The sequence below is a fragment of the Oncorhynchus mykiss genome, chromosome 17 (genome assembly GCF_057628025.1).
Source record: "Oncorhynchus mykiss isolate SJ-2025 chromosome 17, ASM5762802v1, whole genome shotgun sequence".
In the NCBI taxonomy this organism is placed as follows: Eukaryota; Metazoa; Chordata; class Actinopteri; order Salmoniformes; family Salmonidae; genus Oncorhynchus; species Oncorhynchus mykiss.
In genome coordinates this window covers 48,160,044-48,181,816 of record NC_143038.1, presented here as the reverse complement: position 1 = coordinate 48,181,816, position 21,773 = coordinate 48,160,044, and the positions used below count along the sequence as shown (strand labels likewise).

General features: G+C 39.7%; 1 protein-coding gene across 6 annotated transcripts; it reads right to left on the bottom strand.

Annotated features, from left to right (window-relative positions):
- Positions 1–153: 153 nt before the first annotated feature.
- LOC110494383 (solute carrier family 45 member 3) lies at positions 154–21,557 on the bottom strand. Of its 6 annotated transcripts, none has more exons than XM_090205754.1 (8): positions 21,217–21,557; positions 3,656–4,350; positions 3,287–3,528; positions 3,028–3,140; positions 2,396–2,880; positions 1,966–2,231; positions 1,546–1,773; positions 154–1,406 (listed from the first exon to the last, which is right to left on the bottom strand). In XM_090205754.1, exons 2-8 carry the CDS (start codon positions 3,795–3,797, stop codon positions 1,215–1,217), a joined length of 1,668 nt encoding a protein of 555 aa, XP_090061880.1. In that variant the 5' UTR covers positions 3,798–4,350; positions 21,217–21,557; the 3' UTR covers positions 154–1,214. The 6 variants fall into 6 exon arrangements, with proteins under 6 accessions (XP_090061880.1, XP_090061882.1, XP_021425060.3 ...); XM_090205756.1 differs by having other exon boundaries at positions 3,287–3,352; XM_021569385.3 differs by lacking the exon at positions 21,217–21,557 and adding an exon at positions 9,040–9,126.
- Between the last annotated feature and the right edge of the window lie 216 nt (positions 21,558–21,773).

Genomic DNA, 21,773 nt, shown 5'->3' with positions numbered 1-21,773 from the left:
CCAAATGTTGGTGTCACTCAGCCCCGTGGAGAGCACATGTATGAACATGAAACTAGAGACCTCCATTCTGATGTTTGGGAGAGTGCAGCAATACAACCTTTGTATTGCACACAAAGGACTGTTAAAGTCATATCATTTAGATTACATATGAAAAATGTTTTAAAATATTTTATTCATAAAAAAGAGAGAATGCTTGCATATAACCTATTACCGTGTGTAACAACTTAACCTTCTATTATCCTGTGTAATAACTTAACCTTCAATTTTTATTTTTAAAACACTGGATACATGCAGTGAAATGTGTTGTCTTACAGGGTCAGCCATAGTAGTACGGCACCCCTGGAGCAAATGAGCTATTACCCTGTATAATAACTAATCCTTTCCCTTGATACAATTACAAACAGTTTAAACCGTGAAAAACAAATCAATATATTATGTAAAAATATTTACCACATTTTTGCATTAGGCGAAAGCATGTCTGAGGACACCATGCCAGGAAAACATGGAATAACTGTACATTTCCCACCTGATGACAATGTATTATGACATTCAAGTACATGGTTTAAAAATAAGGCATTTAGCTAGCAGCCTACAACAGAAACTGATTTACCTGCACTGAGTTCCCCGAGGAATAAAATGCCACATTCCCAATGCATACGTTATCAATACATACCATATCACTCTTCAAGTAATTATGATATCATAGCATACCGAAAACAGAAGATTTACATGTTGGGTTAAGGGATAGGTGACAAAGACTTGATGTATTATCCAAAACACAATTGGCACTGTTCATATGACTACCTAGTTCTTCATGTCAACATAAGAAACTATAAGGTTCGTAAGTTCATTACAATTCCAGATAAAGAAATGCCATAGTGGAATGAGACACCAACCAACAGTAGAGAAATACATCTACAAAACTATATGAAATGTGCCCAGAAGTAACTGCACACAATGTGATTCTGTGGCTGGAAGAAAAAAAAAAGGTATGTGCAGAAAGAATGATCCGTCTCTTCGATTGTGTTGTTAACCTCTACCTGTGTCAACACAGCACCTGTCTGTCTCAGAGGTGCTGATGTCAGAGCTGCAATCCCCAACCCTTTGAGGAGTCATACGGCATATTCTTCATGCTACGGGATTCAATAACGGACTGCCAAAGTCCAGTAAAAATCTACAATAGAACACAGATACCAACTAGAATCCACAATGGATTAATCCTTCTGCCCCCTCAGCGTTGGAGTGTCGCCCTTTGACCCTGTGAGCTTGTGGAGGTCGCTGCGTGTGAAGACGACCGCGGTGGAGCAGAGCAGCGACAAGAGGCTAAGGAAGCAAGCGGAGGCCATATAGGCACTGACGCTGTGGGATTGCTGCACTATGGATCCCAGACACAGAGCAGGCAGCACCTGCAGGGGAGAGAACAGAACATTACATTATTAGCCATAATTGTTGAGACAAATATTCGTCCCAAGCAACACAAAAACACATACAAGCACGCACAGGTCAACCGGTCTAACTTGTAGAGAGACGAGCAGCTGTCCTTACCTGGGAGAGCAGGTAGGCACTGTCCAGGATAGCCATGTCCAGACACATCCCTCTCTGAGGCACGGGTATGGCCTCTCCCTCTCTCTCCAGGGGCAGAGACACATGGGGGGAGGCAGAGGTGAGAAGCGGGGTCTTGCCATGGTCGGGGGTAAGGAGCGGCTTTGAGTTGGTGTGGTCGTCACTTTCTCCTTGGTGAGAAGGTCTGCATTTGGAGCTGGAGAAAAAGACCTGAGAGAGAGAGATGCGGTTTATCTACTGTGATTACTTCTGTCAGAACGTGACATTTCGGTCGGCGCCGGCCATTCATCTGGCTCCTGTGTGTGGGGGTTCTGCAGGTCTTGTCCCAGGCCTCTCACCTAGCTGCCCCGCTCTACCCACAGCGCCCCTGCTGGCTAGAGTGGTAATGTGTGTGTGTCTTACCCGTTTGTCAGAGTGGTACAGACACAGCAGGGTGTAGGGCAGGACCTGCAGCACACAGAAGGTATATCCAGTAGCTGCAGCCATGACAGTGACCATCACTACACTCTTTGAGAAGCTCATCACAGCTGTAGCTAACGCTAGCAGGATCACACTGCTAACGTAAACAGCCCGGGTGCCTAGCAACACCATCCAGCGCTCCATCAGGATGGAGCAGACCACTGAGATCAGGCACTGCAGAAACAGACCCACACTCGCCATGCGTACACCTGGTAGATACGAGGGGAGAGTAGATCTATGGCTGCATTGAAAATCTTATAAAAATGTCACAGGGTAAGGAGGAATGGAAAAGAAAAACGAAGAGGTCAAATTCACAGCAACTTTTTGCAGTAAATGAAAAGATAAGGATCAAGTAAATGTCTGCCCATCCTACCTTCGTCGTATCGTAGTCTCTCCTGTGTTCCAGGTGTAGCGTTGGGTACTCCACGGTACAGCCCCACTCCCATAAAGTCTGTATAGAACAGCATGAAGCTCATCAGAGCCATCCAGCTGAACAGCTCAGCTACAAACAGCCTCCGTATCACTGCCGGCAAGCTCATACACACACCATACACACGTGGCAGTGCCGACAAGCACAGCGACACACACCACCCCACAGCCATCTGTACACACTGGGTCCGCGATAGCAAGGGGTGTCCACAGTATCGGCTCCTCCAATGGGAAGGGCTCAGGGTGGAACTAACGCTAACGCCTTTCCTGGTTCCCTCTCCTCCGGTCCATCTGTCCTCTGATATGAAGACTGTGCTGAGGAGGCAGGTGAGGAAGATGAGGGTGATCAACGCATAGATAAAGGCCTCCTGGCCACCTAGGTAGGCTGCTGTGGGGGCATGGCTCCAGTCCAGGGCTGGGAGCAGGTATCTAGGATGAGACAGAAGGATCACAGAGGTGCATTTTCTGGTTCTCTTTAATGACTTGATCTCTGTCCTATCCACTTTATCTCAGCGAGAGATGTAACCTGCCCCAGGCAGCTCCTGAGGCTGATCTTGAGAGAGAGAGGTCCCTTACCCAAGGCATCCTCCCAGGCTGATCATCAGTGAGTAGACAGAAAAGGCTCTTTTGCTCTCCTCCTCTCCAGGGAACTGGTCTGAGATCAGAGCTTCCAGCGGTGTGAAACAGGCCTGTCGAGAACAGTCATTTAGGTGCTATAAACTCCAGAAACACACACCACACACACAGTAAGGAGCACTCGAATAAAGAACTCAAATAAAGTCAAACATCTACATCAATGTTATTGATTTAACAATAATTTGAGTTTCTGCTCCACCTGTCCTGAGAACTCCAGCAGACAGGCTGCCCCCACCAGCAGTATCCCCTCCAGCCATCGGGGGCGCTGTGGGTAGAGCAGGGCAGCTAGGTGAGAAGCCTGGGGCAAGACCTGCAGGCCCAGCAGAACCCCCACACATAGGAGCCAGATGAATGGCCGGCGCCGACCAAAACGACCACGCCACGAGTCACTATACGAACCGATCATGGGCACAAAGATCAAACCCAGAACCGGCCCGACTCCTGTCAGAGAGGTAGAGAGGGAAGATCTACTTCCAAGCTCAAGAACAAATCACTTATTTCAACCATGGTCATAGTGTTTACACCCAGGTCACTCATCCAGAACTACGGTCATAGAGTGTTGACTCACCCAGCACCATGGTCATGTAGCGTTCCTCCATGCCGGCCTGCAGCAGTAGAGGGGGGATGTAGAAGGTCCCTGCAGCCATACACACCTCCAGACCACAGGTTAAAGCATTCACCAGCAACAGCTGACACACACGGCCCTGCATGACTCAAAGTTGCTTCCTCTGCCTATACTTATAACATCCACTCTATATCTCAAGCTCTGGTCTCTCCCAAACAGTTCCTGAGACACCTGTGATACAGGAGTTTATAGTGACTGTGTGGACAGGACAGAATGCTCTTCTCTATGCATGTGTTCTAAGGGTGACTCTTCCAGAGGGAAGTCCTTGGGGTACCTGCACATGTAAACAAGTGGGTGGTGCAGAGGAAAAGGTGGCAGGGTGTGTGTGGCTGGTGTGTGTGTCCCATGCTTCTGTGAGGAGGTTCCAGTGTCTCTACTCAAGATAGTGGAAAACAGACAATATAGCTGACCGGGCGGCTTCCCCATGTATACAGTTGTCCGAGCTCACATTGGACTGGCAGACAGAGGTAAAGGTAGAGTTGTCTTTCTTGCTCCATCTATTTCGGTCTTACGCAGGTAGAGCAGCAGGGTCAATGGAGGTAAGAGAGTCCAGTCCTGTGGTCATGCCTGTTGAGGCCTGATGTAGTTTACTCAAGTCTGCCAATCGCCAGAGAAATCCACACATGGAAACATGGACCCTGACAGAAGTGAGGGAGAACAGGCCGACATGAATAGAGGCACACCGTGACAAAGGATACTATATCATATCTTTAGTCATTACAGGACACAACCAGCTTCCTAATTCTTCTATAGTAATGAGCTTGGTTCTATCTGCATTTGTCAAAATTGAGTTGACATAACATTGAACAGAACAAAGCTCTACCTATATAGTATTCTAAATATCCCAATTCATGTTGTTAGGATCAAAAGAACACAAGGCAAAAATTGCTGACACCATTCAAACCAATGAGGGGTCAGAACTTAAGCCAATTATCTAGGAAATCATATTTTTGCAGATACAGTAGAACCTTAGTCTTAAGCTTTCAATATTTAATTGCCCTAATATTGGGTCTGGACTCGGGACTCATTGGTGGGCTTTAGAGATGGGTCACAATGCTTAGCGACTGCCTTTAAAAAGCAATGAATCCATTTGCAAAAGGTCTGAGTCAAACAGTTGTTTAGTGTGAAAATTTACTACAAAGTGTCAATATGATCATTTTGGTCAAAAAGTCAGTCTCATCTAAAACTCTGTTCGTCTTAACGGATAAATGAAGGTTGGGTTTTGATTTGACAATGTCCATTTGCCCACTAACATGGGCTGAACAGCTGCAGTGATTGCTCTCCATCCAACAGCATAGACAGTGCGACAGACCTGCCCAGCAGTTCTGAATTTGTTTTTATAAGACATCTTGACATTTTTTTTAACTTGAGAAATTCCTCACTTAACACCTGTTGGATGTTTTAGTTATGGAATTTTACATCTTCGGCAAAAAAACGACAAATTCAATTACAGATTGAGTTATCTGATTCATTCTGGGGATTTTGAGAAAGTGAAATAGGCTTCCGTATCTACAGTGTCTCATGGGGGACAAACATAATTACCATACACAGAATCAGTCAGGAAACACCTCAAAGACAAATCAAATTGGCTCTAGACAGGTGAAATTTAAAGCTTAACACAGGGGGGGGGGGGGGGGGGGGGGGGGCAAGGTTCTATTGTTAGCTGCCTCCTGTAACTTGCAGGGGAAACAGGATGGAACTCCAGTTGATTAAGATTCTAAGATGTGATGAACTCCAATAAGACTCTTCCGGTGAGCTGGAATGTACCTGCCCAGGAGGGAAATCAACTGAGTCACTGTGTACATACACCCTGTCGTGGTGTATGTAGTGGTTGATTCTCTGGAAGGGAAAAAGACCAGCCCCCCCCCACCAAGTTGAGTTCAGCCCAGCCTGACTTACAGTGTGTACACTGAGGTGTGTCCTATTCTTTCAGTCACGCACACACAACCAAACCCTGACACAATACTTTAATACCTAGTATCAAAATATGTGTACAATGCCTAGATAAAAGGTGTCTGACTTGCATCAGGAAGAAACTGACTCCTAAAGACTTGGCTTCACAGTTGAGGCAACTTGACAAACGAGGGGAGGAATTTGCACATGACTAGTTTGTTATTTTTTAATGTTAGTGACAGTTCGATTGAGGACGAGTCAGGAACAGTAGCTCTCAGAAAGCAGCTCGGAGCCTGAAATGAGGATTTCACAGTGAGCTCTGTTGATTATTTCCCGATTATATTACAAATCAATTATTTATTACAAAACATCTTGACATTTCTAATTCTCTCACCTCAATGAATAAGGACATTTTAAAACCTACCCTTATTGAATTATGTTGAACATGAACCTTATACTGCAGTGGGCTAAATCAGGGTCACAGTGTGTTTCATCATAGTACTGCACAAATCTGCTTTAAATCAAAAGTATAAACTTCACACATATGGTTATGGAATTAGAAAAAATAAGACAGGTACAAACCATTTGACAGCGAAACACCAGATTTTTGGCATAAAAAAAATGTTATTAATATTTTTCAGAATTAAACTTCCCACTCATGAGGCCACTAGAGGGCGATTGTCATTTGACTGCAGGAAAGTATATACTACGTAGGGCCTAATATACTGCTACATCACTTTGACTATTACACTCTTCCTTGCATCAAAGAAAGGTTGTAAAATCAATAAAATTCAAAACTCACTGTCCAACCATAAAATAATCCTGTGTCTCTCGTAGAGCTGTGTCCACTCCTCATGTGCCCATGTCCGTCATCACTCAGGAGGAAGTAAGTCGTGTGTGTGTGTGTGTGTGTGTGTCATTTCCCATCAGCCAAGCAATGCTAGGCGTATCTAGGAATAAACCACATTTCTAGGTAACACACCTGTTGTGATGTGTGTTGCACCTGTCGTGAGGTAACACCTGTAACCTATTGTCAGCTGTCGGGAGTGCCAGGCTCAGGTTGGGAACTGGAATATCAGCATCCCCATCACGTCCGGGAGAGAGGAGTCACATCAGCAGGGCAAACAACCACAACAGTGTCCCTGCCAGCCAATAGCAGCAGAAGGGTGTGCCCTAAGAACAATGGTCACAACTGATTATAGAAAACCATCTCCTCAGGACACACTCCTGACAACAAACCCCTTAGAACAAGGGTTTCTAACCCTAGTTCTGGAGAGCTTTAGGGTGTAGCAACTTCTGTTACAGCCCAATATAATTGACTCAACAAATCAAGGTTGTTTTGATTGGTTGACTAGTACTGTAACAAAAGCCTACACATCATGTAGCTCTCCAGGACCAGGGTTGGTGACCACTGCTGAAAAATAGACACTCTCTCTGACTCTCAGTGTAAAGATCTAATGATATCCCAGAGGTAAAGAAGCTATCAGTCAGTCACTACCCAGCATGGATGTTTACCGAGGCCGCAATAAAGCTGAGAATCACATCCTGGTCCAACAGACCCACACCTGCCAGGGGAGCGTATCCGTGACAACAACAGGTAGGTAACCTAAACCACCAGGACAGTGAGAGGACACTGCTTCAATAAATCCAAATGAGAGGGCATTGAATGGTCATCATGTTACCAAAGAAACCCAGCTCTGAGCCGTAGCTTCCTTTTCACTGGCACAGAAATTCCAGATGGGCATGAATAATGTTCTAGTCAGGAGAATCAAGTGTTGCTTAACATTAGCAGAGAAATGAGTAATGTAGTAGAGCAAATCAGCACAGTGCTCAATGCTGAAACAAGCACTTTGAAGGCGAACAACACCAAAGTGTTCATGCGGCAGTTATTAAAATTGCTGAATTAAGGGAAAACGGTGCCTGAGGTCACACACACACAGTCAGTTAACAGGAACTATCAGTGTAGCAACAAAGGATCCTTCATGAGTGTATGTTTATCCTCCAAAAACAATGAGAGCACCCTGAGATCTTCATCTCTGAAAAATCAGCCCCCATTCACTGGACACACTACATCATTGCAATGTGGATAATATTTGTCAGTTCAAAAGACAGTTGAATTTCCAATGTGTTAGCATTATGCTTCAACCATCTAAAAGCACAACCAAACGGAAAAATAATGTCTGATTTTTGGTTTAGTTGTCACCCAAATGTCGATCACTGTGCTTTCAACCATTTAAAAGCACAGCATATTTCAAATGGGAATACAATGTCAGATACTTTATTTATAAAATAGATTGTTTTCACTGTTAGCAGAACCAATGGACCTGGAATGCACCAAGGCACTCTTCTTTTAATGAATAAAAATGCCTGTTTTTGTATGGCATGTTCAATGAAACACATTTTTTTTTTTTTAACTCTGAAGCATTTCGGCTGCTTGGCCTTCATCATGGAGTAAAGATTTCTTGGAACAAAGCAGTTTCCAATCAACCCTGATTTGAGAAGAGGGAGTAGTTACAGAAGAGTCAATATTAATTGGACAACATCTAGTAAACAATACTATCAAATCAAAGCGCTGGCCTTACTGTAAAATGTTTACTTAAAAGCCTTTAACCAATAATGCAGTTCAAGAAATAGAGTGAATAAAATATTTACTATAATAAGAAATGTATAGTAAAAGTAACTTCAAATTTAAAGGAGATGTATCTACTGCTTGGATAGTTCCATCTGAGCCACTGGCTTAATCACATTCTTTAACTGCATTTTTGGTTGAGTTGGAGACATGAATCCAACATATCATTTGTTAACTTGTCGACATGTTAAAAGGGTATTTATTGTATTTCCAAAGTGATATTGAATTGTGTTTGGTTGTCAAAGCAACCAAATATCAAAAAGTTAACTTGGATAGGTCCATCTTAACTTAAAACAAATCAAACTCCAAATGCACTTGAAATAAAGCTCGATTTGATTTAGTCATTTTCTTTAACTGTGGTTGAGATGGAGACGTGACTCCAACATATCAATTATTCATTTGCAGACAAACTGAAATTAAAGCCAGACTAATTAGTGGCACAGACGTAGAAGAAACTTCTTCAAAATGTTGATATTTGGTTGCGTTGACAACCAAACAATTCAAAATCACTAAATATCATTACATTTTAAATCAACCAGAGCTTAAAACCCCAGGTTTATTTTTTTAGTTGAATTCTAGGTTACACTGAAACAATAGCAGTTGAGGACTTTGCAAATGCTTTAGGCTGAAATAACTTAATTGATATATGAATGATAAAAGTATGGTCACATTAAATGTACTCTGTTAAACCTACCCTTTAGAATGACTTTGATAGCAACAGTAAATCGATTTCGTTTAAGTGGAGATCTCTCAAGAATCTGTCTCACTATAGCACATTGGTAATAGTCAGTGACAAATATCGTACCTGGGCTGGGCTTGGTTAACACCTTGGATGGGGAAACCAGAGGGTAGCTGTAGACAGATCAATTCTCCAGGAGGAGATCTGCCCAGCCTATTGTTTTATTGCTGATAGTGGATATAACGTTGAAAATCAGATGTTGCTTTAAAGTATGGGTGGGAATTTCCAGTCTTGATTGGTGTCACAGTTTAGCCTCAGCCCCAGCTAACACACCTGACTCCAATGATCACCTAATCATGATCTTCAGTTTAGAATGCAGTTTGATTAATCAGCTGTGTTTGCTAGGGATGGAGAAAAAGTGTGACACCAATCAGGCCCTCGAGGACTGGAGTTCCCCACCCCTGTTTTAAAAGTTACAAATTCAACATATTTTATACAAGGTTTGTCCATGTTAAGATTTGGTTACCATGATGACCTAATCCTGTTGTTGAAATGTTACCCTCAACAACAGTTAATGACTTGTTGAAATCCAATGTTTTTTTCCATGTAGATTCCATGTCACAATACGTTGACAAATGACATTGAAACAATGTTGATTCAATCAGTTTGTACCCAGTGGGCAGTGAAGTGTTTAGATACCCCCATTGTAGTCTAAGGTGCATCTTCTGAGTTGTGACTTTCTGGCCATACTAGAAAGGACAGGGGTCTGGCACTTCCTATCTACAAACCCCATTAAATTAGTCTGTTCTCATAGGCTAGAGTAACATAGTAAATTTAAATCTGGGACACTCAAATTAGTATGACATTATGTTTGGTATGGTGACATAAGAAACAAGGTTACACAAGGCAAAAACGAAAGCAGGGTGAATGGTTGGTGTGGATTTGTGGCAGTATAATGCAAACTTCTAGCAACGAATCTCATCATGGACAACTTTTTCATTTTTAGCTAATTAGCATTTACTTACTACTTTTGAGCTACTTTGCAACTACTTAGCATGTTAGCTAACCCTTCCCCTGACCCTAACAATAACCCTTTAACCTAACTCCTGACCCTAACCCCTAGCCTAGCTAACATTAGCCACCTATCTAAATTGGAATTTTTAACATATCATACATTTTTTAAATATTAACACATTGTACAAATTGCAATTTAACATATCATACGGATTATAATTCGTAGCATATGATACAAAATTGATGATGGACATCCACAAATGAATACATACCATACGAAATGTAACATCATATTGGCATGTACCGGATTTACATTTACTATGTTGCGTCTACCCGAGTCCAGAAGGATTCAATTAAGACAGGTTGATAAAGCAGAGATGAGTTTTACTCAGGGAAGATGGCGGGAAACGGATGTTCTGTTTGAAACTGATGACGGGTTGGGTGAAGATGAGAGTGAGAACGAGTGGGTTACAGTCGTGATGGAAACTAAGAAATCCCTAGATTTGTTTATAGTCAGAGTGAAGGTTTTGGATCAATGTTACTTGGGGGATCTGTTTGAAGTCACGAGGAGTATCATGGCTGTGTTGAGTGAGGTGAGAGTCACAACAGCTGGTATTCCGATTCTGTCCGCGGATCAGAAGAAGCGTGCTTTGTGCCTCAAAAATATATTTGTATATAATGTTGTATATGGATTTCCAAAGCAGGGCGACTGTCAAGGGGGTTATCTCTGGGGTTGCAAATTAAGTGAATGCAGATGACATACCTGAGGAAGTAGGTGAAGTGATTAGTGCATGTCGACTGACCTGTATGGTGGATGGAGTAAATAAAGCCACTTTGTCCATATTATTGGTTTTAGGACGAGTCTATCCCTTCTCATGTAAAGCTAGGCTTAATGAGATACCCTGTAAGAGCTTTTGTGCACAAGCCCCTCCAGTGTTATGAAGGCAAAAGATTTGGGCATGTACCAAGTGTATGCTGACGGAAAGAAAATTGTATGCCAGCTGAGGTTATATGTTGCAACTGTGGTGGCGAACATGCGCCCGAATCCCCAGATTACCCTGTTAGGGTGAAGGAGACTAAGGGATTTCCAGCATGTCTCCTATCTGGAGTCGGTGAGAAGAGTGGAAGGAGCAAGTGGCGTTGAAGACGCAATGGTAATTGAGACTTCACAAGTGAATGTTTCTTGGCAATCAAGGGATCCTGATATATTACATGTGAAAAAGGTGGACTTTGTAGCATTTATTGCAATGGTCATAAACAGTACAGCACAAACAAAGAAGAAATCTGAGAAAATTAGAATTATTGTGAGTGCAGCAGAACCCTTTTTTGGAGTCAGTGAGTTTACAGCCGAGGCATTGCAAGAAATCCTGTCAAAGGATGTTGCGCCCTCACAGGCCCCTGAGCCTTTGTAGGAATGTGACTTGAATTGAATTTTGTATGAAGCTGTTTTTTCCCCCTTTTTTCCAACAATGGATATTTTTTCTATAGTTTACCACCCATACAGTAGGTGGCGGCATGCACCTCTAACGCTTGTTTGCGGACCGCCATAATACCATAGAAAAAGAAGAGGAAGAAAGCGTAGATGATGGATGGCCCAGCCCATCTGAGCAAGTAAGTTTAACCCATCTCAGTATATTTGCAAATACTAAGGAACATTTTAACAGCCAACAACAGTGGACTGGACTGCAGTATATTATCAGAGTTTCTAAACCTAGAAGCACAACATCGCAAGACTTCTGAGAACCACAGGAGGTTGGTGGCACCTTAATTGGGGAGGAAGGGCTCGTGGTAATGGCTGGAGCAGAATAGGTGGAATGGTATCAAATACATTAAACACATGGAAACCATGTGTTTGATGCCATTCTATTCCACGTTCGAGCGGATCACTTTTGTCAAGACGTTGATCAACGTTGGTCACCACCTTTCAAAGTGTGTTGCATTATGGGGCAAAAATTGTCAGACTTGCGACTTGTCGACTGCATGACCTTTACAACAACCATGTGATCAAACGTCATGAACTTTCGACTGCAGCCAACTGGACATTTCTATAGTTTCTCCTCACCAACTGTAACTTGAAGTCGGAACCAAAGCATTGTGGGAGATTACCTTCTTTTTTGGAAGCAAAAGGCACGACATGCTCATAAATGGTTGATGTCACCACCTGTCGTTGGTTATTAACAATGCATGTTTACTGTTTTGGGTGGATAACTATTTAGAGCTTAAATACATCTTTATCCTTACATGTGATCCAAATTTCTAACATAAATAAATGAAATATCCTACTTGTGACAATATAGCTAATGTATTTATCTCGATGTTACTGTAATGTTGTGTCCCATGTTATAGCCTACAATTTGTCTTGTCTGTATTATTGTCACCAAACAAATTCAAATGTGTTGATTGTCTATTAAGTGTGAATAAAATGGAATACATATTGTAGGCTATATATGGGTTATTGTAGGGGATATCTACACTGGCAATTTTAGAGGCTTAATCTGTGTCTGGGAAACTGGCCCTGAATGTGCAAGTACCCCAGACAAAACTTGTGGGGTCAATACCAAGTGTATCTGCTTGGCATATTGTTTATTCAGTATGTGAACTGATGTACATGTAGTCTAATCGTTTGCATAGTGTTTACACAGTAATTTCTGTGAACTAATGTACATGTAGTCTAATCCTTTTCATAGTGTTTACCCAGTAATTTGTGAACTGATGTACATGTAGTCTAATCCTTCTCAGTGTTTACCCAGTCATTTATGTGAACTGATGTACATGTAGTCTAATCCTTTTCATAGTGTTTACCCAGTAATTTATGTGAACTGATGTATATGTAATCTAATCCTTTTCATAGTGTTTACCCAGTAATTTATGTGTACTGATGTATATGTAATCTAATCCTTTTCATAGTGTTTACCAAGTATGTGAACTGATGTACATGTAGTCTAATCCTTCTCATAGTGTTTACCCAGTAATTTATGTGAACTAATCCTTCTCAGTGTTTACCCAGTAATTTATGTGAACTGATGTACATGTAATCTAATCCTTCTCAGTGTTTACCCAGTAATTTATGTGAACTGATGTATATGTACACTAATCCTTCTCAGTGTTTACCCAGTAATTTATGTGAACTGATGTACATGTAATCTAATCCTTCTCATAGTGTTTACCCAGTAATTTATGTGAACTGATGTACATGTAATCTAATCCTTCTCATAGTGTTTACCCAGTAATTTATGTGAACTAATCCTTCTCAGTGTTTACCCAGTAATTTATGTGAACTGATGTATATGTAATCTAATCCTTCTCAGTGTTTACCCAGTCATTTATGTGCATGTATAGCCTAATCCTTTTCATAGTGTTTACCCAGTCATTTATGTGCATGTATAGCCTAATCCTTTTCATAGTGTTTACCCAGTCATTTATGTGCATGTATAGCCTAATCCTTTTCATAGTGTTTACCCAGTCATTTATGTGCATGTATAGCCTAATCCTTTTCATAGTGTTTACCCAGTCATTTATGTGCATGTATAGCCTAATCCTTTTCATAGTGTTTACCCAGTCATGTATGTGCATGTATAGCCTAATCCTTTTCATAGTGTTTACCCAGTCATTTATGTGCATGTATAGCCTAATCCTTTTCATAGTGTTTACCCAGTCATTTATGTGCATGTATAGCCTAATCCTTTTCATAGTGTTTACCCAGTCATTTATGTGCAAGTATAGCCTAATCCTTTTCATAGTGTTTACCCAGTCATTTATGTGCATGTATAGCCTAATCCTTTTCATAGTGTTTACCCAGTCATTTATGTGCATGTATAGCCTAATCCTTTTCATAGTGTTTACCCAGTCATTTATGTGCATGTATAGCCTAATCCTTTTCATAGTGTTTACCCAGTAATTTATGTGCATGTATAGCCTAATCCTTTTCATAGTGTTTACCCAGTAATTTATGTGCATGTATAGCCTAATCCTTTTCATAGTGTTTACCCAGTCATGTATGTGCATGTATAGCCTAATCCTTTTCATAGTGTTTACCCAGTCATTTATGTGCATGTATAGCCTAATCCTTTTCATAGTGTTTACCCAGTCATTTATGTGCATGTATGGCCTAATCCTTTGCATAGTGTTTACCCAGTCATTTATGTGCATGTATAGCCTAATCCTTTTCATAGTGTTTACCCAGTCATTTATGTGCATGTATAGCCTAATCCTTTTCATAGTGTTTACCCAGTCATTTATGTGCATGTATAGCCTAATCCTTTTCATAGTGTTTACCCAGTCATTTATGTGCATGTATAGCCTAATCCTTTTCATAGTGTTTACCCAGTCATTTATGTGCATGTATAGCCTAATCCTTTTCATAGTGTTTACCCAGTCATTTATGTGCATGTATAGCCTAATCCTTTTCATAGTGTTTACCCAGTCATTTATGTGCGTGTATAGCCTAATCCTTTTCATAGTGTTTACCCAGTAATTTATGTGCATGTATAGCCTAATCCTTTTCATAGTGTTTACCCAGTCATTTATGTGCATGTATAGCCTAATCCTTTTCATAGTGTTTACCCAGTAATTTATGTGCGTGTATAGCCTAATCCTTTTCATAGTGTTTACCCAGTCATTTATGTGCGTGTATAGCCTAATCCTTTTCATAGTGTTTACCCAGTCATTTATGTGCATGTATAGCCTAATCCTTTTCATAGTGTTTACCCAGTCATTTATGTGCATGTATAGCCTAATCCTTTTCATAGTGTTTACCCAGTCATTTATGTGCATGTATAGCCTAATCCTTTTCATAGTGTTTACCCAGTCATTTATGTGCGTGTATAGCCTAATCCTTTTCATAGTGTTTACCCAGTCATTTATGTGCGTGTATAGCCTAATCCTTTTCATAGTGTTTACCCAGTCATTTATGTGCGTGTATAGCCTAATCCTTTTCATAGTGTTTACCCAGTCATTTATGTGCGTGTATAGCCTAATCCTTTTCATAGTGTTTACCCAGTCATTTATGTGCATGTATAGCCTAATCCTTTTCATAGTGTTTACCCAGTCATTTATGTGCATGTATAGCCTAATCCTTTTCATAGTGTTTACCCAGTCATTTATGTGCATGTATAGCCTAATCCTTTTCATAGTGTTTACCCAGTCATCTATGTGCATGTATAGCCTAATCCTTTTCATAGTGTTTACCCAGTCATTTATGTGCATGTATAGCCTAATCCTTTTCATAGTGTTTACCCAGTCATCTATGTGCATGTATAGCCTAATCCTTTTCATAGTGTTTACCCAGTCATTTATGTGCATGTATAGCCTAATCCTTTTCATAGTGTTTACCCAGTCATTTATGTGCATGTATAGCCTAATCCTTTTCATAGTGTTTACCCAGTCATTTATGTGCATGTATAGCCTAATCCTTTTCATAGTGTTTACCCAGTCATTTATGTGCATGTATAGCCTAATCCTTTTCATAGTGTTTACCCAGTCATTTATGTGCATGTATAGCCTAATCCTTTTCATAGTGTTTACCCAGTCATTTATGTGCATGTATAGCCTAATCCTTTTCATAGTGTTTACCCAGTAATTTATGTGCATGTATAGCCTAATCCTTTTCATAGTGTTTACCCAGTCATCTATGTGCATGTATAGCCTAATCCTTTTCATAGTGTTTACCCAGTCATTTATGTGCATGTATAGCCTAATCCTTTTCATAGTGTTTACCCAGTCATCTATGTGCATGTATAGCCTAATCCTTTTCATAGTGTTTACCCAGTCATTTATGTGCATGTATAGCCTAATCCTTTTCATAGTGTTTACCCAGTCATTTATGTGCATGTATAGCCTAATCCTTTTCATAGTGTTTACCCAGTCATTTATGTGCATGTATAGCCTAATCCTTTTCATAGTGTTTACCCAGTCATCTATGTGCATGTATAGCCTAATCCTTTTCATAGTGTTTACCCAGTCATTTATGTGCATGTATAGCCTAATCCTTTTCATAGTGTTTACCCAGTCATCTATGTGCATGTATAGCCTAATCCTTTTCATAGTGTTTACCCAGTCATTTATGTGCATGTATAGCCTAATCCTTTTCATAGTGTTTACCCAGTAATTTATGTGCATGTATAGCCTAATCCTTTTCATAGTGTTTACCCAGTCATTTATGTGCATGTATAGCCTAATCCTTTTCATAGTGTTTACCCAGTCATTTATGTGCATGTATAGCCTAATCCTTTTCATAGTGTTTACCCAGTAATTTATGTGCATGTATAGCCTAATCCTTTTCATAGTGTTTACCCAGTCATTTATGTGCATGTATAGCCTAATCCTTTTCATAGTGTTTACCCAGTCATTTATGTGCATGTATAGCCTAATCCTTTTCATAGTGTTTACCCAGTAATTTATGTGCATGTATAGCCTAATCCTTTTCATAGTGTTTACCCAGTCATCTATGTGCATGTATAGCCTAATCCTTTTCATAGTGTTTACCCAGTCATTTATGTGCATGTATAGCCTAATCCTTTGCATAGTGTTTACCCAGTCATTTATGTGCATGTATAGCCTAACCCTTTTCATAGTGTTTACCCAGTCATTTATGTGCATGTATAGCCTAATCCTTTGCATAGTGTTTACCCAGTCATTTATGTGCATGTATAGCCTAATCCTTTTCATAGTGTTTACCCAGTCATTTATGTGCATGTATAGCCTAATCCTTTTCATAGTGTTTACCCAGTCATTTATGTGCATGTATAGCCTAATCCTTTTCATAGTGTTTACCCAGTCATTTATGTGCATGTATAGCCTAATCCTTTTCATAGTGTTTACCCAGTCATTTATGTGCATGTATAGCCTAACCCTTTTCATAGTGTTTACCCAGTCATTTATGTGCATGTATAGCCTAATCCTTTGCATAGTGTTTACCCAGTCATTTATGTGCATGTATAGCCTAATCCTTTTCATAGTGTTTACCCAGTCATTTATGTGCATGTATAGCCTAATCCTTTTCATAGTGTTTACCCAGTCATTTATGTGCATGTATAGCCTAATCCTTTTCATAGTGTTTACCCAGTCATTTATGTGCATGTATAGCCTAATCCTTTTCATAGTGTTTACCCAGTCATTTATGTGCATGTATAGCCTAATCCTTTTCATAGTGTTTACCCAGTCATTTATGTGCATGTATAGCCTAATCCTTTTCATAGTGTTTACCCAGTCATCTATGTGCATGTATAGCCTAATCCTTTTCATAGTGTTTACCCAGTCATCTATGTGCATGTATAGCCTAATCCTTTTCATAGTGTTTACCCAGTCATTTATGTGCATGTATAGCCTAATCCTTTTCATAGTGTTTACCCAGTCATTTATGTGCATGTATAGCCTAATCCTTTTCATAGTGTTTACCCAGTCATTTATGTGCATGTATAGCCTAATCCTTTTCATAGTGTTTACCCAGTCATTTATGTGCATGTATAGCCTAATCCTTTTCATAGTGTTTACCCAGTCATCTATGTGCATGTATAGCCTAATCCTTTTCATAGTGTTTACCCAGTCATCTATGTGCATGTATAGCCTAATCCTTTTCATAGTGTTTACCCAGTCATTTATGTGCATGTATAGCCTAATCCTTTTCATAGTGTTTACCCAGTAATTTATGTGCATGTATAGCCTAATCCTTTTCATAGTGTTTACCCAGTCATTTATGTGCATGTATAGCCTAATCCTTTTCATAGTGTTTACCCAGTCATTTATGTGCATGTATAGCCTAATCCTTTTCATAGTGTTTACCCAGTCATTTATGTGCATGTATAGCCTAATCCTTTTCATAGTGTTTACCCAGTCATTTATGTGCATGTATAGCCTAATCCTTTTCATAGTGTTTACCCAGTCATTTATGTGCATGTATAGCCTAATCCTTTTCATAGTGTTTACCCAGTCATCTATGTGCATGTATAGCCTAATCCTTTTCATAGTGTTTACCCAGTCATGTATGTGCATGTATAGCCTAATCCTTTTCATAGTGTTTACCCAGTCATTTATGTGCATGTATAGCCTAATCCTTTTCATAGTGTTTACCCAGTCATCTATGTGCGTGTATAGCCTAATCCTTTTCATAGTGTTTACCCAGTCATTTATGTGCATGTATAGCCTAATCCTTTTCATAGTGTTTACCCAGTCATTTATGTGCATGTATAGCCTAATCCTTTTCATAGTGTTTACCCAGTCATCTATGTGCATGTATAGCCTAATCCTTTTCATAGTGTTTACCCAGTCATTTATGTGCATGTATAGCCTAATCCTTTTCATAGTGTTTACCCAGTCATGTATGTGCATGTATAGCCTAATCCTTTTCATAGTGTTTACCCAGTCATCTATGTGCATGTATAGCCTAATCCTTTTCATAGTGTTTACCCAGTAATTTATGTGCATGTATAGCCTAATCCTTTTCATAGTGTTTACCCAGTCATTTATGTGCATGTATAGCCTAATCCTTTTCATAGTGTTTACCCAGTCATCTATGTGCATGTATAGCCTAATCCTTTTCATAGTGTTTACCCAGTCATTTATGTGCATGTATAGCCTAATCCTTTTCATAGTGTTTACCCAGTCATCTATGTGCATGTATAGCCTAATCCTTTTCATAGTGTTTACCCAGTCATTTATGTGCATGTATAGCCTAATCCTTTTCATAGTGTTTACCCAGTCATCTATGTGCATGTATAGCCTAATCCTTTTCATAGTGTTTACCCAGTCATTTATGTGCATGTATAGCCTAATCCTTTTCATAGTGTTTACCCAGTCATCTATGTGCGTGTATAGCCTAATCCTTTTCATAGTGTTTACCCAGTCATCTATGTGCGTGTATAGCCTAATCCTTTTCATAGTGTTTACCCAGTCATTTATGTGCATGTATAGCCTAATCCTTTTCATAGTGTTTACCCAGTCATCTATGTGCGTGTATAGCCTAATCCTTTTCATAGTGTTTACCCAGTCATCTATGTGCGTGTATAGCCTAATCCTTTTCATAGTGTTTACCCAGTCATCTATGTGCATGTATAGCCTAATCCTTTTCATAGTGTTTACCCAGTCATCTATGTGCATGTATAGCCTAATCCTTTTCTGTACAGTGAGTGTTTTGTACTTCATGTGACTGAATCAAATTCTATTCTTTACATGCTGACTGACAAAAGCAATAAAGGTTGAGAAGTTAAGAAATACACAGCAGGCTGAAGTGATGCTAACATGCAAACAATTACCATACAGTAAGAATCCTTGTGGACTCAATCACATTCGTTACAATTCAATGTTGCACAATCACAAACAATAATGGGGAAGGTACAAGGGCATGAAGTAATGGCAAACAACAGAGCATATCCCATATGCTGCAAATAATATATATATATATATATATATATATATATATATATATATATAGCCTACATGATGAGATTATTATGGACAAAAGAGCGCAATTTTTTTTATTTGTCAAATGGCAGCAAAGCATTGATTATCACGTCAACAGAATAAGACCCTTGATATTTATTGGAAAGCAGCATCAAGCTCACTTTGCAACATCACCACCCTGTGAAGTTTATCATAATTGAATCTGTAGGCTAATAAACTGCATGCTTTCCCTCCCTGACTTAATGGGAGGACCATACATGTCATCACGTGACTCCAAGTTTACTTCCATATAATGGTTACTATATCAGTATTTGCGCATAAAAGCGTTTTCTACCGATATTTCTAGCATACCTCGACACAAAAGATCCCACCTTGTCTAGCATATTTAGTTTTGTTGACATTTTGTTGACATTTCCATCAGGCCTGTCATTACATGTTTTATCCAACATGTACTTTACTAGCATAAAAAGGTTGGACGGAAACCTGGTTAGAGTTGGGTTTCCTAGAAACAGCAGAAGATTGGCTGTTGGTGCATGTACTTCCACCCTGACTTTACTTGTCCACTTCTGTCCAGTCGACTTGTCACTCAAACACGCCAAATGAGAGAAGTGAAATATTCTTCCAAAATCTAAAGGCACAACCTAGATTCGAACCAATGTCTTAAGTAGTTGAACATGTTATTACCATAACCTTCTTAAAGTGACACATTTTCATTTTTGTCAAAAACAACTTTATATGAAACGAGTGCCTCTGATTTGAAGACCAGTGGTGTAATGTACTTAAGTTAAAGCACTTTAAAGTACTACTTAAGTCGTTTTTTGGGATATCTGTACTTTACTATTTATATTTGACTACTTTAACTTCACTACATTCCTAAAGAAAATAATGTACTTTTTACTCCATACATTTTCCCTGACACCCAAAAGTACTCTTTACATTTTGAATGCTTAACGGGACAGGAAAATTGTTAAATTCATGCACTTATCAAGAGAACAACCCTGATCATACCTAAATACAAATGCTTCATGTGTAAATTATGTCTGAGTTTGAGTGTGCCCCTTGAATATCATCCGTAAATTTTAAAAACTTCTGGTTAGACTAATATAAAGAATTTGACATTATTTATACTTTTACTTTTCATACTTAAGTATAGTTTTGAAATTACATTTACTTTTGATATTTTAAGTATATTTAAAATCAAATACTTTTAGACTTTTGCTCAAGTTGTATTTTACAGGGTGACTTTCAATGTGGCACCCAGTTCAATGCGGCCTCTGCATGCTTCTGATCCCCTGAAATTGCGTCACACCCTTCATATCAAGCATTTTAGGATCCAGCATAAATGGGCTCTTAGACCCGATTACGTGTATCTACGCATGAGTTTGGGTAGCCAACGTCGCCTATAAGGGTGCTCGGCTATTTATTGGAGAAGCAGTGTTAGCCTATATTCATACTGTACTGTCTTTAATGTCTTTGATATTAGTGTAGTCAAAGCCTACTTTCTGTAGATTACATGTAAAATGAGCACAATTCTCACATTGATGTTTGAAAAGTAGCCTACTTTTTGTGCTTACGAAGTTGTTTTAAAACACGTGTTTGTAGTTCCTCGTTCACAGACAGGTTAAGAGCTCATTCCGGAAATGGTAGGCCAAATCGTGATGTCAATACTTTAAAAAGGCTAATGCATTAAACGCACATAGCCTAATTAAACCAAGCTCGCAAACAATACATCAAAACTAATTAAAGAACCAAGTAAAATGACAATAGACTGTTCTAGGCTGACTAAAGCACAGTGTATACAACCCTGGAGAAAAATATATATATAATTTACCACATAAAACTCTTCTCGATCACTTCTGTACAAAATGAGAGGTGCGTTTAAAGTTACTGTACCTGTTGAACCCTAGTTGTGGAACCAGTGGCTTCATTCTGCGGAGCCTGTGCGCGCACTTGGAGATGCTTCCCTGTTTAGTAGCGGAGCCAGATTAAAATGTAACTGCCTGACTCTACTGCAGTGGGATTGGACAAAGAAAATTAGGTAGCTATAACCCGTTCTATATCAATATGAGGAAAACGTTCGATGTTAATTATGGGCCATGATAGGATAATTATTGATTATAAAAATAATTCAACAAAGTGTCCACCTATCTAGACTACTAAACTTCGTTTTTTTAAAGCAAACTCACTGCAGAGCTATGGGAACATACTAATGTTCTGTAGACCTATAGTGGACTGACTGAGACTTTAGTACCTATACCTTTTTATGACTAGGCCTAGGCTATTGATGTGACTAAGGTAAACAAAGGAGATGAGGCCGCTAGACTAGACTATTGTGATACAGCCCTGGACTGCATGAAAACAGTGCCACTGTGTGGCTAACAGTGAGTAGTGCACACATTGGGCCCTTGGAGAAAAAGGCTCTTGGAATGAGCCTCACATAGGGTTTTAAA

Excerpts from the sequence above, each read along its gene's own strand:
- LOC110494383 (XM_090205754.1), bottom strand. The coding sequence starts at position 3,797 with ATGCAGGGCCGTGTGTGTCAGCTGTTGCTGGTGAATGCTTTAACCTGT. Across the intron at positions 3,529-3,655 it reads CTACATGACCATGGTGCTGG|GAGTCGGGCCGGTTCTGGGT; the intron begins GTGAGTCAACAC and ends CCTCTCTGACAG. Across the intron at positions 2,881-3,027 it reads AGCCTGGGAGGATGCCTTGG|ATACCTGCTCCCAGCCCTGG; the intron begins GTAAGGGACCTC and ends GTCTCATCCTAG.